Below are 21,149 nucleotides of genomic sequence, written 5' to 3'. Positions count from 1 at the left end.
AATTGACATTCCATTGTTCAGTTCACCATATTGTTCCATAAAACCCTGCTGTGTCAACCTCGATACCCCTATCTGATTCCAGTCTTTTCAAGGTGGCATGAAACTGGCATCCTTTAAGACACAAGAGCTTTATCTCCCAACGTGGTACTGGTTTATCAATGACAACTTTGTGGTCTGGACTCATGGACAAGATTCTCTTCTCCACTTGCTTCAAGCACTTAAGTCCTTTTCTAGTTGTGCTCGGTCATTTTCCAAATCAAAAAGCCCTTGTACTTTGCTGAAGCTCACATCCAAACTCAGTCCATATAAAACTGGCCTTAAGCAACACTTTGACAGCTGTCACTTCTTTTACGCCCAATGTTTTCTTCCTTATAGGCCAGGCATCCATGGCAGTAATAACTGTTCCGGACCTGAATCCTTCAACATGTACGCTAACAACTTTTCCCAGGATTTCCTCTCCTGCAACTACCCCACTGATCTTATTCTCCAATGAATCTCTCAGGCAGTATCCTCCTCTCACCCTCTGATTTCTCCTAAATAGCCACACAGATCTTGAATGCCTCAATGCTTCACTCTGCCAAGACTATGAATTTCTCAAGTCAAGTCCTGGAATGAGATCATCTCTCTCTGGTATAATCCACCACATCAGGAAATGGGTTGTCCATTACACACTATTATGGCATCAGAGTTCCCTAAATCAACACCACTTGTGATCTGAAGTTGTACACGATCGTTTGCCACACTGTAATGCCAGGAGCAACATTGCCATACCGCTTCAAAACAATGGATGAATGGGACCTTCCCAGAGGTTGCTGACACTCTCAATGTCATCCAGGGCACTGCAGAAATGCAATTCATTACTGAACGTAGTGCACTGATGTTCATCTTCAGTTCATGCTTTCTGGTCATGGTAACACTCCAAATGCAGCCATTTATGTTGTGATGTTAGTGGCAGTCTATGCATAGGAGAGTAACTCACTAGTCTGGCGGCTGAGCAGTTCTAGGCACTTCAGTCTGGAACCACACTACTGCTATGGCCACAGCTGCGAATCTTTTAAATCTTCCCCAACCTATCGCTGTCTTCCCTGAGAAAGGAGCTATAGTTCTGAAAGCTAGGAAGCATATCATTCTTACTTTTATGTGTGTGTCTGTCAGTAGTTTTATACATTTGGCCAGTAATGGTGTCTTTTATTGTAATCATTTACTTCATTTGTGCAATATATTTAAACAATATATTCATAAGAGAGACATTAAACACTATGTTCAACTGACTGGTGACAGTTCCTTACCTGTGATCAGTCAAGTCAGATTTATATTGTTAAGAGTAAATGAAAATTATGAAAACAATTGAAGTATGTGGAGTATTGAAAGTGTGTTGTTCATATCCTAAAAACAATAGAATTATAACATAAATTTATGTCATCCACAGATCAAAGATAATGAGGCTACTGGAACTGGAAGTATTAACTGTTACAATTCTCCTGTCAAGTGCAACAGCTTACATTCAGCACATGTCATTAAACAGTAAACAACTAGATGGTACATGGACAGTAAGAAACCAGAACAACAGTAAGTTTTTATAGTTTATAAATATATTTTACTTTTTGATGTTATGTTTTGTGTTCATAGTGACTGACTTTTGATGATGACTATCATTATTTGTCTGCATTTTTTCCAAGGTGTCAGAAGTAAATAAAAAGTGACATACAATTAATCTTCTTTATTTATAAACCATTCAAGACAGCCACAGTGAAAATAGTCATAATCAAATGATGATAATGGGAATGGACACTTTGAAACATACAGCCTCTTCTTCAAAATTTAGAGAAAGGGATGAAAGGAAAAAAAATGAGAACCCATGTTGGGACAGACAACAAGACAACATAAAAGAAAAAGAAAATGCACACACACACACACACACACACACACACACACACACACACACACACACACACACACACACACACACACCATTTCCATTTAACGTTTCTTGCAGAGATGCTGCAGCATACGTAAAACCTATTGCCAAGTCACTTTGGATGTTTTCATTTGCAATTCAGTGCAGTATATTGTATGATATTGTAAATTCAAAATGGTAAAAATCTTGATCAGATTAATTGTGACATCTATTGTCATGATAAAGCTATTTTGAACATGTTTATGCACAAAAACTTGACAAGGTTCTATGTATGAATGATCTTCTAAATGTGGTTCCCTTGTTGTTATATAGACAGATTGCATACAATTCTATTGTTAATGTAAATAACAGTGATGAAGATGGAACATTTTATTCATTAGTGCTATTGTGATCATGTTTTATATTTTGGTTTTACGTCTGTTTTTGACTTCTTACACTACACTCATTATGGAGGTATCTTTCTGAATGGAGTGTCATAGATATATGACTTTCTTATAACAATGTCGTCATCCCAGCTCTGATTTGATATTTCTTTTTCACTGACATATTTCCTTTGAGCCAGATTACATTTGGTTTAAAGACTTAGCACTCGACCACAACTTAGATCAAATCATTGAGCCAATGGTAAACCAGTACCATTCGTACAGTTGCCACATCTCAAGATGACATTCCACCTCAGTATTTATGTTGAGTGATCAGTTTCATGGACCATATTGAAATGAAATGTGATTATGTTACAATGCAGGATGGTGTGAATTTAATCTACAGTGATGCAGACTTTGTAGACTGTCTTTTACAGTCAGTTGGCAGGCCCCACAATCATTCAGACCATTTATGTCATTATATTGTTAAATCACTTAGGCTGTAACTGAAGAGCCTTCAGCTTGTCCTTGTGAACCATTTATGCAATATCTATATTAACCTCTACATGATTACTCTGTAGTTCACACTTCAATGCCTGGTACTATCACTCTATTTTTCTACCATTTCATATTCAAACAGGGCACAGGAAAAATCAACACTTAAATATTTCTCTGTGAGCTCTGATTTCTTTTACTTTATTACACTGATCATTTCTCCTTGTGTCGGTGGGTGTCAAAAATCATTTTTGCATACATAGGAGAACATTGGAGATTGAATTTTGTGAGAAGATCTCTCTGTAATGAGAAATGCCTTTTTTTAATGATTGCTGCCCTAGCTTGCGTATCACATCTGTAACATTCTCTCCCTCATTTCACAGTAATACAAAACGAGATGACCTTCTTTCAACTTCTTAGATTTTCTCTGTTCTATCTGGTAAGGATCCCATACTGCACAACAATACTCTAGTAGCTGATGTGCAAATGTGGTGTAGGCTCTGTCGTTAGTAGACCTGTTGTATCATCTAAGTGCTCTGCCAATAAAATGCAGTCTTTAGTTTGCCTTCCCCACAACTTTATCAAAGTGTTTGTTCCAGTTTAAGTTGTTTGTAATTGAAATTTGTAGGTATTTAGTTGAATTGAAAGCCTTTAGACTTGTGTGTAACCAAAATGTAATGGATTTCTTGTAGTACTCATATGCATGACACACACTTTTCATAATCTTGAACGTGATTTGTACTTGCCATATGCTAAACAAATAAATAATTCATAATCTTGAGTCAACTGCCAAATCATATCATAGGGATATCACGTCCAAATCACTTTGCAATTGTTTTGATCTTTTGAATACTGTACTAGGTGGCAAATGACAGCATCATCTGTAAACGATCCAAGGCGGCTGCTCAGATTGTCTCCTAAATTATTTATATAGATTGGAAACAGCAAAGGACCCATAATACTTGGTGAATACCAAATATCACACTAGTTTTACTCAATGACTTCCTGTCAGTTAGTACAGATTGGATCTTCCCTGACAGGAAATCATGAATCCAATTGCACAATTGAGATGATGCTCCGTAGATCCACAATTTAATTAGAAGGTGCTTGTGAGGATTGGTACTAGAGCCTATGATACATCTATTTCCATTACTCTATCAAATTTCATTTTTTATTGACTAATATTGACAGTTGTTGTAATGAATCAAAAGTAACCAACAAGAAAAATTTTGTACCCAGCTCAGTTAAAAGGACAACACAACAGGGACAAAAATAATTGTTATGAACAGTATTGTACTAATACCATGAAAATTAACTCTTTACAGGTATTAAGATACCAGGGCGTGTACCTGGTGGAATCTTGTCAGACCTCAGGGCAGCTGGAGTTATTACAACTGACATCCATTACCGTTTCAATGATTTAAATCTACGATGGGTGTCCTACGACAATTGGACATATTCAACAACATTCTATGGTATGTTTCACACTATTGCACAGTGCATGCTTTTTTTTGTTTCACATATGTATTCCTTAAAATGAAATACTCATTTCCAACCTGATCTATTTCTTTTATTTTTTACAGTGAAAGGAACCACAAACAAGAATATCAGTTTGGTGTTTCATGGGATAGACACTGTATCTGATATATTTTTGAATGAAATTCATATTGGCTCTACAGAAAACATGTTTCTTCGTTACACTTTTCCAATCACTGAAGTTGTACAGGTTTGTAACATTTTCTCTTGTGTTTCAGGAGATGTTTGCAATTTTGTTTTTGTAATATGTGAATGGAATTAGCTCAATCAAATACAGCTCATAATATGATACATGCAATGCTCAGTATTACTGGAAAAAGTCAGTTTGTTATTTGTTACAAACAAAATGTTTCTAAAGTGGAATTTTATGTGTGCAATTGAAAGGGTGGCCCAAAATTAGTCTAGTGCAATATTTAACAATATGTACACTTCTGGAAATGGAAAAAAGAACACATTGACACCGGTGTGTCAGACCCAGCATACTTGCTCCGGACACTGCGAGAGGGCTGTACAAGCATTGATCACACGCATGGCACAGCGGACACACCAGGCACCACGGTGTTGGCCGTCGAATGGCGCTAGCTGCGCAGCATTTGTGCACCGCCGCCGTCAGTGTCAGCCAGTTTGCCGTGGCATACGGAGCTCCATCGCAGTCTTTAACACTGGTAGCATGCCGCGACAGCGTGGACGTGAACTGTATGTGCAGTTGACGGACTTTGAGCGAGGGCGTATAGTGGGCATGCGGGAGGCCGGGTGGACATACCGCCGAATTGCTCAACACGTGGGGCGTGAGGTCTCCACAGTACATCGATGTTGTCGCCAGTGGTCGGCGGAAGGTGCACGTGCCCGTCGACCTGGGACCAGACCGCAGCGACGCACGGATGCACGCCAAGACCATAGGATCCAGCAAATTAGGGACACTGTTGCTCCTGGGGTATCGGCGAGGACCATTCGCAGCCGTCTCCATGAAGCTCGGCTACGGTTCCGCACACCGTTAGGCCGTCATCCGCTCAGGCCCCAACATCGTGCAGCCCGCCTCCAGTGGTGTCGCGACAGGCGTGAATGGTGGGATGAATGGAGACGTGTCGTCTTCAGCGATGGGAGTCGCTTCTGCCTTGGTGCCAATGATGGTTGTATGCGTGTTTGTCGCCGTGCAGGTCAGCACCACAATCAGGACTGCATACGACCGAGGCACACAGGGCCAACACCCGGCATCGTGGTGTGGGGTGTGATCTCCTACACTGGCCGTACACCTCTGGTGATCGTCGAGGGGACACTGAATAGTGCACGGTACATCCAAACCGTCATCGAACCCATCGTTCTACCATTCCTAGACCGGCAAGGGAACTTGCTGTTCCAACAGGACAATGCACGTCCGCATGTATCCCGTGCCACCCAACGTGCTCTAGAAGTTGTAAGTCAACTACCCTGGCCAGCAAGATCTCCGGATCTGTCCCCCATTGAGCATGTTTGGGACTGGATGAAGCGTCGTCTCACGCGGTCTGCACGTCCAGCACGAACACTGGTCCAACTGAGGCGCCAGGTGGAAATGGCATGGCAAGCCGTTCCACAGGACTACATCCAGCATCTCTAAGATCGTCTCCATGGGAGAATAGCAGCCTGCATTGCTGCGAGAGGTGGATATACATTGTACTAGTGCCGACATTGTGCATGCTCTGTTGCCTGTGTCTATGTGCCTGTGGTTCTGTCAGTGTGATCATGTGATGTATCTGACCGCAGGAATGTGTCAATAAAGTTTCCCCTTCCTGGGACAATGAATTCACGGTGTTCTTATTTCAATTTCCAGGAGTGTGTTATACAACAAAATTTGAGAAGTAATCAGCACTCCGGCAGTAAATGATTCGCACTGCTGCATGGTCCAGCACAAGAGATGGGACAATCTGAGCAAGGGAGGCATGACCAGCAAAAGTTAATCAATATGAAAACTATAGAGGTCACAGCATCTGACTCTCATTTTAAGCCTAAAGCAGACAATTAAATGCTTTGTGGATTGCACTTTTGGCAGACAACGTGTTTCTTTCAGCATCATTATAGCTGTAGTCCTTTTATATCTGTTATGCAATAGCTGCTGTCTCTTGAGAGTTCCTTTACAGTGACTGTGTACCGTGAAGAGTCTCGCCCATCATGAACTGAACTATGAGGTGTGTATCTGTCCAGTGCTTGGTCATCTGTTCTTTTAAACATAAGCCACATTGCTGTGTGGCAGTGACGAACAGACAATGACCTGTAAACTGATTGTGGTGCAACACTGATCTGTGGGTGGCCCCCCATCACTGTTGTTTCCTCGAACTCATCTCATGGCAAATTATGTATAAAGTTGGAGTAACAACAATATGGAAAGGATAGATTGCTACTCACTATGTAGAGGAAGCATTCAGTCACAGACAGCCACAATGAAAAAGACTGCCAAAATATTAAAGCTTTTGAGTAAAGTCCTTCCTTTACAGTAGAAAACACACACACATTCAAACAAGCACAACTCTCACACTCACATGGCCATTGTCTCAGGTTCCTAGAGCCCAATGGCTTCAACTGATGTTATCAGCAGGCTGTAAACTGTACACTGAATAATAGGGTGCAGAAAAATGCAATTTGAAAAAGTTTCATAGCCGTCCCTGAGGAATATGAAATGGAGCACTCAGAAAGTCCACATTCTGTATTGTCAGAATTGTCATAACTATGTAAGGAGAAAATTTTGAGCTTGAAACAAGAATTGGCATGTCATTAAATGATGGTTAAAATAATGTAAAGTATTAGAAATTTCAAGATAAGTGTAAAAATGTACTGTGATTTAGCAAAACGTTGCTCTCTCTTCATGGACAGAGATTGTGTCAAAAATTGCTTCAAGATGGCTACTAAAAAGATTTATTCAGAATCAACAAAACTTTTTAAACTGATTAACTATGCATTGCTCAGCGATACAGATAGCTGTACCATAGGTGCAACCACAATGGAGGGGTATCTGTTGGGAGGCCAGACAAACGTGTGGTTCCTGAAGAGGGGCAGCAGCCTTTTCAGTAGTTGCAAGGGCAAGTCTGGATGATTGGCTGGTCTGGCCTTGCAACACTAATCAAAACAGCCTTGCTGTGCTGGTACTGCAAACGGCTGAAAGCAAGGGGAAACTACAGCCATAATTTTTCCCAAGGGCATGCTGATTAAATGATGATGGTGTCCTCTTGGGTAAAATATTCCGGAGGTAAAATAGTTCCCCATTTGGATCTCCGAGCGGGGACTACTCAAGAGGAAGTCATTTTTAGGAGAAAGAAAACTGGCATTCTACAGATTGGAGCATGGAATGTCAGACCCCTTAATCGGGCAGGTAGTTTAGAAAATTTAAAAAGGGAAGATTAAAGTTAGATATAATGTGAATTAGTGAAGTTCGGTGGCAGGAGGAATGAAACTTCTGGTCAGGTGAATACAGGGTTATAAATACAAAATCAAATAGAGGAAATGCTGGAGTAGGTTTAATAATGAATAAAAAATAGGAGTGTGGGTAAGCTACTACAAACAGCATAGTGAATGCACTATTGTGGCCAAAATAGACACGAAGCCAACACCTACTACAGTAGCACAAGTTTATATTCCAACTAGCTCTGCAGATGATGAAGAGATTGATGAAATATATGATGGCATAAAAGAAATTATTCAGACAGTGAAGGGAGACAAAAATTTAATAGTCATGGGTGACTGGAATTTGACAGTAAGAAAAGGAAGAGAAGGAAACATAGTGGGTGAATATGGATTGGGGGTAAGAAATGAAAGAGGAAGCCGCCTGGTAGAATTTTGCACAGAGCATAACTTAATCATAGCTAACACTTGGTTCAATAATAATAAAAGAATGTTGTATGCATGGAAGAAACTTGGAGATACTGGAAGTTTGAGATAGATTATATAATGGTAAAACAGAGATTTAGGAACCAGGTTTTAAATTGTAAGACATTTCCAGGGGCAGACGTGGACTCTGATCACAATCTATTGGGTATGAACTGTAGATTAAAACTGAAGAAACTGCAAAAAGGTGGGAATTTAAGGAGATGGGACCTGGGTAAACTGAAAGAACCAGAGGTTGTACAGAGTTTCAGGGGGAGCATAAGGGAACAAATGACAGGAATGGGGGAAAGAAATACAGTAGAAGAAGAATGGGGAGCTTTGAGGGATGAAGTAGTGAAGACAGCAGAGGATCAAGTAGGTAAAAAGATGAGGGCTAGTAGAAGTCCTTCGGTAGCAGAAGAAATATTGAATTGATGAAAGGAGAAAATATAAAAATGCAGTAAATGAAGCACGCAAAAAGGAATACAAACATCTCAAAAATGAGATCGGCAGGAAGTGCAAAATCGCTAAGCAGGGACGGCTAGAGGGCAAATGTAAGGATATAGAGGCATATATCATTAGGGGTTAGTTAGATACTCCCTACAGGAAAATTAAAGAGACCTTTGGAGAAAAGAGAACCACTTGTATGAATATCAAGGGCTCAGATGGAAACCCAGTTCTAAGCAAAGAGGAGAAAGCAGAGAGATGGAAGGCGTATATAGAGGGTCTATACGAGGGTGATGTACTTGAGGACAATATTGTGGAAATGGAAGAAGATGCAGATGAAGATGAAATGGGGGATATGATACTGCATGAAGAGTTTGACAGAACACTGAAAGACCCAAGTCGAAGCAAGGAGTAGACAACATTATTCCATTATAACTGTGGAGAACCAGTCCTGACAAAACTCTACCATCTGTCATCCAATACTTATATTTTCAAAAATTGATTGTTTTGATTGATATAATTTCTAAAACTACTGCGCAAATTTTTGATGGGTTTTCACAGGTAAGCTAAATATGGCTTGATGTGCTGTATAGGCTTTATTTTGTCAAAATTGGATTATCAAAAAAAGAAACAATGAAAGAAAGATTGTGACTGGAAGTTCTACTGAATCCAGCTTGTCTTTCTGCTTTCTGTTTGCTCATGAATCTTCAAAACTACTAGACAAATTTTCATGGGGTTTTCACATGACTCAAGTATAGCTTGAGGCGCCATACAGGTTTATTTCATGAACACTGAATCACAGAAAAACTATATCATTATTTAAAGTTTTATCTTTTAGATATCTGTCTGTTTCTCTGCTTGAAAATATTAATCTACAAAACTACCAGACAAATTTTCGTGAGGTTTTCACAGATAATTTGAGCATAGCTTGGAGCACCACATCAAAATCAGAGCAAGGAAAAATGTTTTTGTAATTGAAGATTTTAGGCATACTAATATCATAAATGTGAAAGCAATTGTGCTGTTACGCTTTCACGACTGACCCACTGAACTGATCTCGATGAAATTTGGTACGAAGGTAGCTTGAATGCTGAGGAAGAACGGGCTACTTTAGAAAGTATATAGTACAAGATACATATAGAAAGTGTTTAGTACAAGACACTTATTGATCTGAAGAATATTACATGAATTAGGGAAAATGTTTACACTTTTTACTTTTGATCTTTATCATATTTGTGAAAATACATTTATTGGTTGATGTGTGATATGATTCAAAGCAATTAATACAATGCTAATACAGTCTTTACTGTATTTAATCTATACTTCCAACTATTTTTTGTATAATGTGCTCATTGTATAACATATAGCTACTTGAATAGCATAATGTGTAAATGTGTGCTCTTGCCCAAGCTCCTCTGTATGCACTGCCTGACAACAACACTTCACATGCTAATGTATCATCCACTGGGACGGCTTGAGTGGGACAGAGTGAGATGCACTTCATGAGCTATTCTTGCCCAAACAGGTGGACAAGTGAGGACAGATGATGTTACTGCACATGCAATAGCTTACTTACTCACTGTCCCTCATCGTAACAAAACTACTAATTTGTGAGTGCAGCTGTGGGTAACAGCTAGTGATGCTCTTCTGAGCAGTAAAAATGTTTTTTGCCAGAGGCTGATTATCCCAAATGATGATTCTATAAGATAACAGTGCATGAAAATATTCAAAGTAAGCAGCACAGATGGGGTCCTCACATGTAGAAGATGCAATGATGTGTAGAATGAAGTCTTTTTTGGAAGACCTAAGATATGGCAGAACCAATTAAATTTGCTATCAATGTACTTACCCAAGGATGTATCAGAGCCCACTTTGTGTATTTTTTGGCCATTACATTTTATATTTATATCATCTTGTTCTTTCTTTGTCACATGAAATTGTACATAACGAGTTTTTTGTCATTCAGGGAGAGTCAGTTACAGATGAACCAGCTAAGGATATCATCAAATACACTGTTAGCCCATCTCCATGGCCAAGGTCCCTACTACGCACTTATGTAGAGGCACTCAACCTGTGGGGGAAGTTGGTTCAAATCCTGATTGCAAAAAAAAATTTCTCTTCCCATATTTGGCTGGCAAGAGGAGAAGAGGTAATGGCACAAAGGAAAGTTCCTAATCACCAGACTTCTGTGTCATCATCCTGGTTTAAATACCAAACCTCTCCACAGTGTTTCATGAAGTGAAGGCATATGACACTGTTGATGGTGATCTGTCGGTGACATGGGGACATTAGGCTTGGCAGCCCCTTTGGTGCTGTTTGCAAGGAGGAGACTTTATGCCGGCACTGTGTTTCACCCTCTCCCTTCTCTAAAAATCATCATCATAATATTCACACACACACACACACACACACACACACACACACAGACACACACACACACACACACACACACACACACACACACACACACACACACACACACACACACACAAAATACCATGTAGTTTTACAAGTAGTGTGTAATGAAACATGTTGTAAATAAACAAACGAACAAAAAATACACAGTTAGCAGAGACTTCCAGGTTTTTCCCTGCTGTTTCATTCACTTGGAGAGAAGTATTATATGCAAAGAGGGTGAATTTGCTCACTGTAGCGGAACAGAGTGGGTTGTCTTTTGTAAACATAAGAAACATTAAGGGACCCAGCAACGAACTTGATGACACTCCAATGTTGACCGTGCTCCACTTACATAAAGCTGGAATTCCGTTACTGTCTGTAATTGTTACTGTCTGCTGCCTGTCTGTTAAATAAGATGTCATACAGGTCCACATTATTTTGCTTAACTCACAGAATTCTGTTTCATTAAGCAGAATTTCATGGTTGTCAGAGTCAAAAGTGTTGGATAGGTCACATAGGATTTTGATTTATGGCAACTTGCTGTTAAGCTGTTGTAGAATTTGATTGGTGAAGGAGAAAATATCATCATCTATCGATAGGCCATGCTGGAAACCAAATAGAATGTTTTCATTGTTCAGATGATCAGCAATACTCCCGACCACCAGTTTCATTAGAACCTTAGTAAAATTTGTTAACAGGGATATTGGGTGGTATTTAGTCAGATCAGGTTTTCACCCTTCTTGAAAAGTGGTTTTAACGTACATGTTTTAATTTCAGTGAAACAATGCCTTGATGTAGTGATCTGTTAAAAATATGTGATACAGCACTGCACTTATACATTAATGACAGTGCCTGAGTATCCTTGTATGAATATTATCCAGCCCAGAAGAATTTTTTACTTTCATCCCTTTGATTATGCTCTTGATCTCATTAGGTGTTATGGGAGTTACATGCATTTGCCTTACTTTGGTACTGCTAGTTTTATGTAGAAGGGCTATGAGTGGAGTACTTTACATGGTAGGAGTTAATTTGGATTATTTGATAAAATTTCACTGTATAATGCACCAGGACACTTTGTAGTCAAAGAAAGGACGTTTTGAATGTGTCAGGGAAGTTGTGATTTTACTGATTAAATTCATAAAATCTTATGTCCTAGGTCATATACAGTTCAAAATGTTTCGTGAAGACACTGACAGCAAATACAGTGATTTGGTTTTTTGTACTGAATGAACATGGCTAAGTCATGACAAAATAATTAATTGATGAAACTGAGATTTTCTTGAATGAAAAGAATTGAAGTCACACTGGATTAAAAAATGTGGATTAATTGTGTGACTTAGCATTTCTGTTTGATATTACTAGTCACAATTGTGATTTTATTTTAATGCTTGATGCATTTCAGGGGCTAGGGGCTCATCTTCTGGTGCTTTGATAGATTTTGGTTACAGCATGTCTGTTCCCAGTGGTGGAGACATGGTTTTGAAGCACAGTATGAGTAAACTTGTTTATGTACAAATATACAATTTTCATTCTACAACACACTTCGTAAACACAAGTCAAAGAATTGTAAATTTTTTGACTAGTGTTGACAATATGTGCCATAGATGAAAAGTGTGTACTTGTACATGAACATGTTTACTCACACCGTGCTTCAAAACCACCGAAAACAGACCAGAATTAACCTAAATCAGGGGAAAAAATTATATAGACTTCAAAGCTCCTGAAGGTGAGCCCCTAGGGCACAAAATGAATTGTGCATTTAAACAACATCATTAATGTGACTAAATGCAGTTATTCTTTATTTTAAAAAAGTAATAAAGCCACAGAAGAAACACTGACAGCAGTGGATAAAATTAAATTACTGATCAGTTAAAAATGTCAGTATGTGACTGCAAGGAAAATATGAATCGCTTACTCAACTTTATGGCCATATTTTTTCTTTTTAAGTGAAAGCCAAATATGTTTGAAAAAAAAAAGTTTAAACCAAACTGAATTGAGGTAATTACATGTGTTGTCCTAATTACAGGAAAGCTTATGAAAAGCTAAATGACAACTTTAAGAGAACATACAAAGGAAAACTTGGTAACTTGATATCAGCCTTCAAGGCATGTTTTGTTGATTTTTACTAGTCAAAGCAATTGTTAGATTTATTTAGCAACTTGTTTGTTATTATCCTTTGTTTGAATTAGATTTTGCAGGGTGTCTTGCATAGCCTCAACTTACAAAAGTATAACTATCCCAATCTGTTTGGATAAATAAAGTCTCTCCAGATATAACAGTTTGATTGGGGAACACATGAATTAGCAAGTTGACAGTCTCTCTACTGTTTTTAGTTGAAATTTGATATGAGTCTCTTCATCAGTAGCGTGTAATTACAAGTTTATATCCATCCTTGACACTGAGTCTCACCCAAGTAATCTTGCATATATCTGTGAATCTGAGTTCCCTGTCTATTTAAACAAATTCACCTCCTTATTTCCTGTTAGCTTATCATTTCAATATACACTTATATTTATTCCACAAATTTCACTGCTTTCTATCTGAGGTTTAGGCAGCCTTCTGTATCTAGTATTAGATGAGCTCCATTGCTTTTAGGAGTGCTTCAAACTCTAGGACTTTGCTCCAAATGCTTTGCTAGTAGATCACTAAGATTTTAATGAGCTCATTTGTGGGGGGCATTTCTTTGAGTGTCTTCTATGTGTATCATTATCTGAACTGGATGGAGATTCAACCAATCTGAAAAAAATCTCACATGCACTTTACTTACAGCCAGACACTTGGGTAACAGGCACTGATGTTCAGTGTACTGCAGACCCATTTACAGGGCTGTAAAGTTTTCTGTGTTTTGGTGCAAATCCAGGAAATTGCAGCCTAGCATGTCCCAGAACCTCTGAAGTCTCTGATTTAAGCTTTGTACTTGGTTCAGAAGCAGCCACAATCAGTTCTCAGAACAATGCTGCATATTGTGAGTTTAATTGTAACTCTTTGTCTAAGGCTAGTCTTCCCTGCTTCTCCTGCCAGTCCTGGAGTGAAACAAGTATTGCAACAGAACCCAGGTGACAGGAGTCTCTTGTTTCAGCTTGTGCCACACTGACTACACCCTCAGTGGGTACTGCAAAAGGCTAATTGGAATACTGAATGAGAGCTCACAAGCATAAACACTGAGTGTGTAGATGATCTTTCCCATCTTTACCTGTATTTGGCTTAATTTGAATTGCCGACAGTCAACAGGCTCCTCCCCTGTACAGAACCCCTACATCTCTCTCTTTTCTTATCTACTCTGCCATCTGCAATCGTAACTGTTGAAATGTGGTGCTACCCAACATAAGTTTGTGTTTTGCTTTCTCCATATTTGTTGTTTTCAATTATTTCCCTTACCAGATTTTCATTGCATCTTCTTGGATTCCCTGAAAGACATTTCTGAATAGCTTTGTTTAAGTCAACATTTTCTTTTATGTTCCTATTACCATTTACTTGAAACTCTTATCTCTCCATTAGTAATTGCCTTATTCCATTTGAGACTTTCCTTTCTTCAGTTCTCTTTCTAGAACAACATCTTATGCTGATAGCATGGGTGTCTTTGTTTAACAATTGTGTCTCTTGTCTCTGTATGTTTAACATTCATTTTCTATGATATTGAACTTCTTCTGGATTTAATCTTGTATAATGTCCTATTTATGAATAAGTTCTCATAATTTACATTTCTGACTTCTTGCTATGATGAATCTGTTTCTATGAAGACTATGATTACTTGACATTCTGAATTAGTTTAGGACTGTAACATCCTGAACAATTTTCTTATTTCCAGAATTCCATCTCTGTTTTTATCACTGAGCTTGTTAACAAGACAGTTAATTAATTCATTTATTCATTCATTATGTTCAATAGATCCCATCATGAAGGAGAACTTTCAGGGATTCAAGGAAGTGGAATGAGTCAAAGTATGCATTAACCTTCACAGTACCAAGGGCGGCAGGGGGTGGGGATGACTTTCCACCCACCTGTTGAAAATATTAAAATCTACTCATCTGCTTTATAATTTAAAATTTTGAAAAAAAAATACATTTATACATCTTTAAAAAGTATGTTCTGCATAAAAGTCAGTTACAATTAATGAAATGTGTATTTCTTAGAAATTTTTCTGGTAGTCATAAAGTACCCCTACCACCCGTGGCATTGCTAAGATTGCCCTAAAATATATTTAAGGTTCTGGACCCTGTTTAAACATTAGTATCTATTTAAAAAGTATGTAGTTAATAAAAGTTAACAATAATTAATGATATTTGTTCTTTTTTATTTTTTCCCTTCCCCTCTTGGTCTTACATGTTATGGAAAATGCACTGGTATTGCTAGGATTAACGGGAGAATCTTAACCTGTATACTTCATTAACAATAAACTATAACTATATTGCTAAATGCTATGCATTCTTGTGCCTTCAAAATTTGTTTGAATAAATTAGTAAGAAAGCACTTCATGCATATACTCCGAAAAAGGCACTGTATTCCACCGAACACCTTTGTAGTAACATACATTCAACATATGGAAGTTACTAATAAGTGTGGTGTGCATATGTGTGTGTATGTTTTGTCTTTTTTTTCTTTTCTTGATGATGAACTTGTGTGTTTATTTGCAGGCTGGTAACAATACACTGGAAGTACAGATCAGATCAGCAGTGGTAGCAGCAAATTCTAGCTATGAAAAACAGGCAGCAAAGCATATTGTTCCACCTAAATGTGTCCCATCCTATTACCATGGAGAATGTCATGTTAATCACTTGCGTAAAATGCAGGCATCATTTGCATGGGACTGGGGTCCTGCTTTTCCTTCTGCTGCTATTTGGTGAGAATTATATGCTGTTACTGTAATTTAGTACATTGGAAGTAATTATCAGTAACATGAAAAATGGCAGAATTGAGGACTATTTTTGTGATGTACTTAACTTTTAGTACTTCATTGTCAAGAAATTTATGGTCATTAATAGCAGTCTTGCTACAAAGCTGTAATATTTGTTGGTTCACAAGATAGTCTAAAACTGGCTTCAGTGTACTGCCTATGATATGTAACCTGCTGTCTCCCACATTTGTCTTCTTTCTGAATAGATATATCGAATAATTTGCTTCATTACAATTGAATTTGTAAAAATTTATTTGTTGTTCTATTACATTATGAACTATGTAATTTTTTCCATGTGTGTCAATAATCCTATGTCAGATACAACTTTAAATGACAATTTCTAGTTAAAAAGTATTCATAAGCTGTCTGTGATCAATTAAATGATTTAATTTGTATTTGAATCTTTCTTCATAACCTCCATGATATCTAATATTAGTTCTCTCTGTCTCCCTCTCTATCTCTCTCTATTTTTCTATCATCTTTTCTGTGTTATTCACTGCAACTGCTGGCTATATCCCTGTTCTCATCTATTGCTGAGTTGGCTAGCAACTGAATTTTCTGTACTGTCCTGTTCAAAATGATATAGCTGTTTATATTTGGACATATGTTTGAGGCAGTTACTACGTAAGTCATAGTGCTACTCATTGTAAAGAGACAATTCATTAATTTTTTGAGATGCAAGTACATCATGTTCCCATAAGCAGGAGGGCAAACTACACTTTTCTACATATTTGAAACATGTTTTGAGCTCATGAATGATTGCCCAATCAGTTCTTCTGTAGAAATCTCTGTACATATAAGAAGCACCAATAATGGGAAACCTAGCTTGTTCTCTTTATTCTTGAGATACAAGTCTATAATGTTGATACAATATTTTTCTGCCTTTTGAAGGTTTTTAATTAAGTTCCATACCATCAGTATGTCAGTAAGGTACACTCCTACAGCTAATTTAATTCAGCATCAGACTGGATAATAGACATCCTTTTCAGTGGAACTCAGTGTGTAGTTTGGAACATAGGGTGTGTATCAGGGAAGTGTCAGAGCCACTGATGTGTACTCCTGTGTAAAATTCCTTTAACTACAAAGAGAGAAAAAAATACCAGCAACAAAAAAAATCAACATTAGGTAATGAAATTTCAAGAAACACTTTCCTAGGTAACATATTTAAGTGATTAACACTGCAAGGTCACAGGTTAGTGGAAGCATGAGATAAGCCATTGCAAATTTGAAATGCTGGTACATTTGTAGGAATCGTCATCACCAGATAGAGCACACTGTGCATGTTGTTGTTTATTCCATGGAAGAAAATTGAGTCTTGTTTATTTTTGATTTATTTGTGTTCTTTGTTCAGTGAAGTCAAGGTGACCTGTGTGAAAGTTGGTGCCCAGACATTGATAACGATGGCAGGCAAAGTGTACATGACAATGGACAATACGCATACAGCATGTATGACAGCGGTTGTGGAAGGTTGTGCACAACAAGAGAGCGCAGCTATACAGGAGAGCCAGCAGGGGGATTTGGCCAGACAGCTACATGAACTTATGTGTTATGGGGAATGCTGGATATTATTTCTGTTTTACTCGATGATTTTCCATCTATTACTATGAACTGTGACCTTTCTGACAGGAAATCATGAATCCAATTGCTCAACTGAGGCGATACTCCATAGGCATGCAGTTTGGTTAGAAGACACTTTTGAGGAACGGTATCGAAAGCTTTCTGGAAATCTAAAAATATGGAATCAATTTGACATCCCCTGTCTATAGCACTTACACTCCTGGAAATTGAAATAAGAACACCATGAATTCATTGTCCCAGGAAGGGGAAACTTTATTGACACATTCCTGCGGTCAGATACATCACATGATCACACTGACAGAACCACATGCACATAGACACAGGCAACAGAGCATGCACAATGTCGGCACTAGTACAGTGTATATCCACCTTTCGCAGCAATGCAGGCTGCTATTCTCCCATGGAGACGATCGTAGAGATGCTGGATGTAGTCCTGTGGAACGGCTTGCCATGCCATTTCCACCTGGCGCCTCAGTTGGACCAGCGTTCGTGCTGGACGTGAGACCGTGTGAGACGACGCTTCATCCAGTCCCAAACATGCTCAATGGGGGACAGATCCGGAGATCTTGCTGGCCAGGGTAGTTGACTTACACCTTCTAGAGCACGTTGGGTGGCACGGGATACATGCGGACGTGCATTTTCCTGTTGGAACAGCAAGTTCCCTTGCCGGTCTAGGAATGGTAGAACGATGGGTTCGATGAAGGTTTGGATGTACCGTGCACTATTCACTGTCCCCTCGACGATCACCAGAGGTGTACGGCCAGTGTAGGAGATCGCTCCCCACACCATGATGCCGGGTGTTGGCCCTGTGTGCCTCGGTCGTATGCAGTCCTGATTGTGGCGCTCACCTGCATGGCGACAAACACGCATACGACCATCATTGGCACCAAGGCAGAAGCGACTCCCATCGCTGAAAACGACACGTCTCCATTCATCCCTCCATTCATGCCTGTCGCGACACCACTGGAGGCGGGCTGCACGATGTTGGGGCGTGAGTGGAAGACGGCCTAACGGTGTGCGGGACCGTAGCCCAGCTTCGTGGAGACGGTTGCGAATTGTCCTCGCCGATACCCCAGGAGCAACAGTGTCCCTAATTTGCTGGGAAGTGGCGGTGCGGTCCCCTACGGCACTGCGTAGGATCCTATGGTCTTGGCGTGCATCCGTGCATCGCTGCGGTCCGGTCCCAGGTCGACGGGCACGTGCACCTTCCGCCGACCACTGGCGACAACATCGATGTACTGTGGAGACCTCACGCCCCATGTGTTGAGCAATTCGGCGGTATGTCCACCCGGCCTCCTGCATGCCCACTATACGCCCTCGCTCAAAGTCCGTCAACTGCACATACGGTTCACATCCACACTGTCGCGGCATGCTACCAGTGTTAAAGACTTCGATGGAGCTCTGTATGCCACGGCAAACTGGCTGACACTGATGGCGGCGGTGCACAAATGCTGCGCAGCTAGCGCCATTCGACGGCCAACACCACGGTCCCTGGTGTGTCCGCTGTGCCGTGCGTGTGATCATTGCTTGTACAGCCCTCTCGCAGTATCCGGAGCAAGTATGGTGGGTCTGACACACCGGTGTCAATGTGTTCTTTTTTCCATTTCCAGGAGTGTATTACTTCATGAGTATAAAGAGCTAGTTGTGTTTCACAAGAACGATATTTTCTGAAACCGTGCTGACCTTGTGTCAATAAAACATTTTCTTCAAGGTACTTCATAATGATCAAATACAGTATATATTCCAAAACCCTACTGTAAATTGACATTAGTGATATAGGCCTGTAATTCAGCAGATTACTCCTACTTCTCTTTCTAGGGTATTGGTGTGACTTGAGCAATTTTCTAGTCTTAAGGTACAGATATTTCTATGTGCGAGTCATTGTATACAATTGCTAAATATGGACCTATTTTATCAGCATACTCTGAGAGGAACCTGACTGGTATATAATCTGGACCAGAGGCCTTGCCTTTATTAAGTGATTTAAGCTGCTTCGTTTATCTGAGGATATCTACTTCTAAGGTTCTCATCTTGGCAGTTGTTTTTGATTGGAATTCAGGAATATTTACTTCATCTTCTTTGGTGAAGGAGTTTTGGAAATCTGTGTTTAATAATTCTGCTTTAGTGGCACTGTTATCAGTGACTTCACCATTGTTATTGCACAGTGAAGGTACTGTGTCTTGCCACTGGTGTGCTTTATGTATGACCAGCATCTCTTTGGGTTTTCTGCCAGGTTTCGAGACAGAATTTCACTATGGAAATTATTAAAAGCATCTTGCATTGCAGTACGCGCCATATTTTGAACTTCTCTAAAACTTTCCCAGTCTTGGGGATTTTGCATTCTTTTAAATTTGGCATGCTTTTTTCATTGCTTCTGCAACAATGATCTTACCCGTTTTGTGTACCGTGGGCAATCAGTACCCTTACTTATTAATTTATGTGGTATACATCTCTCAATTGCTGTCGATACTACCTCTTTGAAAACATTCCACAACTTTAATACACTTACATGATCAGATCAGAAGGAGTGAAGGCTGTCTCTTAAAAAGGTGTTAAGAGCATTTTTATCAGCTTTTTTAAATAGATATACTTTGCGTTTATTTTTGATGGCATAGGTGTTACGGTATTCAGCCTAGGAGCAACTGCCTTATGGTCCCTAATCCCTGTATTTGTCACAGTACTCGCTATTTGGCCAGGATTATTTGTTGCTAAAAGGTCAAGTATGCTTTCACAACCATCTATGCTTCGAGTGGGCTCATGAACTAATTGTTCAAAACAATTTTCTGAGAAAGCATTCAGTACAATTTAGGATGACGTTTTATGCCTGCCGCCGGCTTTAAATGTATAATTTTTCCAGCATATCAAGGGTAGATTAAAGTCACCACTGACTACAATTATATGAGTGGGGTACTTATTTGAAATGAGACTCAAGTTTTCTTTGAACTGTTCAGCAACTATATCTTCTGAGTTGGGGGGTCGGTAAAATGATCCAGTTAATAGTTTAGTCCAATTGTCAGGTATAACCTCTACCCATACTACTTCACATGAACTATCTACTTCAATTTTGCTACAAGGCAAACTACCTCTGACAGCAATAGATACTCCACCACCAACTGTATTTAATCCAGCCTTTCTGAACACTGTTAGATGAGTTGAAGAAATTTCAGCAGAACTTATTTCTGGCTTTAGGCAGCTCTTTGTACCTACAACTATTTGAGTTTCAGTGCTTTCTATTAAGGCTTGGAGCTCTGGTTCTTTCCCAACAGAGCTACGACAGTTTACAGTTACAATACCAATCATTTCTACAACTGCCTTACTGTGTTTTACCTGCCCACTTTTAGATAGACATCCCTTCTGTGGTTCCCTGAATTAACCTAAAAAACTGCCCAGTCCCTTCCACACAGCCCCTGCTACCCATGTAGCCACCTCCTGTGTGTTGTGGACTCCTGACCCATTAAGCGAAACCCAGAAACCCACCACCCGATGCTGTATGTCAAGGAATCTGCAGCCTACACGGTCACAGAACTGCCTGAGCCTTTGATTCAGACCCTTCACTTGGCTCTGCATCAAAGGACCACAGTCAGTTCTATCGACAATGCTGCAGATGGTGAGCTCTGCCTTAATCTCAGAAGCAAGACTGGCAGTCTTTACCATTTCCGCTAGCCCTCCAAAACCAGACAGAATCTGCTCC

At 39.5% G+C, this 21,149-nt stretch overlaps 1 protein-coding gene across 1 annotated transcript in view; it reads left to right on the top strand.

The window, feature by feature from the left end:
- LOC126269497 (beta-mannosidase) overlaps positions 1-21,149 on the top strand; it is a 221,527-nt gene that overhangs the window by 89,771 nt on the left and 110,607 nt on the right. Inside the window, exons 2-5 of the mRNA XM_049973998.1 lie at positions 1,430-1,569; positions 4,101-4,250; positions 4,359-4,501; positions 15,621-15,826. Coding sequence (XP_049829955.1) covers positions 1,440-1,569; positions 4,101-4,250; positions 4,359-4,501; positions 15,621-15,826 — 629 coding nt within the window. The 5' untranslated portion in view covers positions 1,430-1,439. The remainder of the gene's footprint in view (positions 1-1,429; positions 1,570-4,100; positions 4,251-4,358; positions 4,502-15,620; positions 15,827-21,149) is intronic.

Source organism: Schistocerca gregaria, chromosome 1 (genome assembly GCF_023897955.1).
Source record: "Schistocerca gregaria isolate iqSchGreg1 chromosome 1, iqSchGreg1.2, whole genome shotgun sequence".
Classification (NCBI taxonomy): Eukaryota; Metazoa; Arthropoda; class Insecta; order Orthoptera; family Acrididae; genus Schistocerca; species Schistocerca gregaria.
This window is presented reverse-complemented; position numbering and strand designations above follow the sequence as displayed.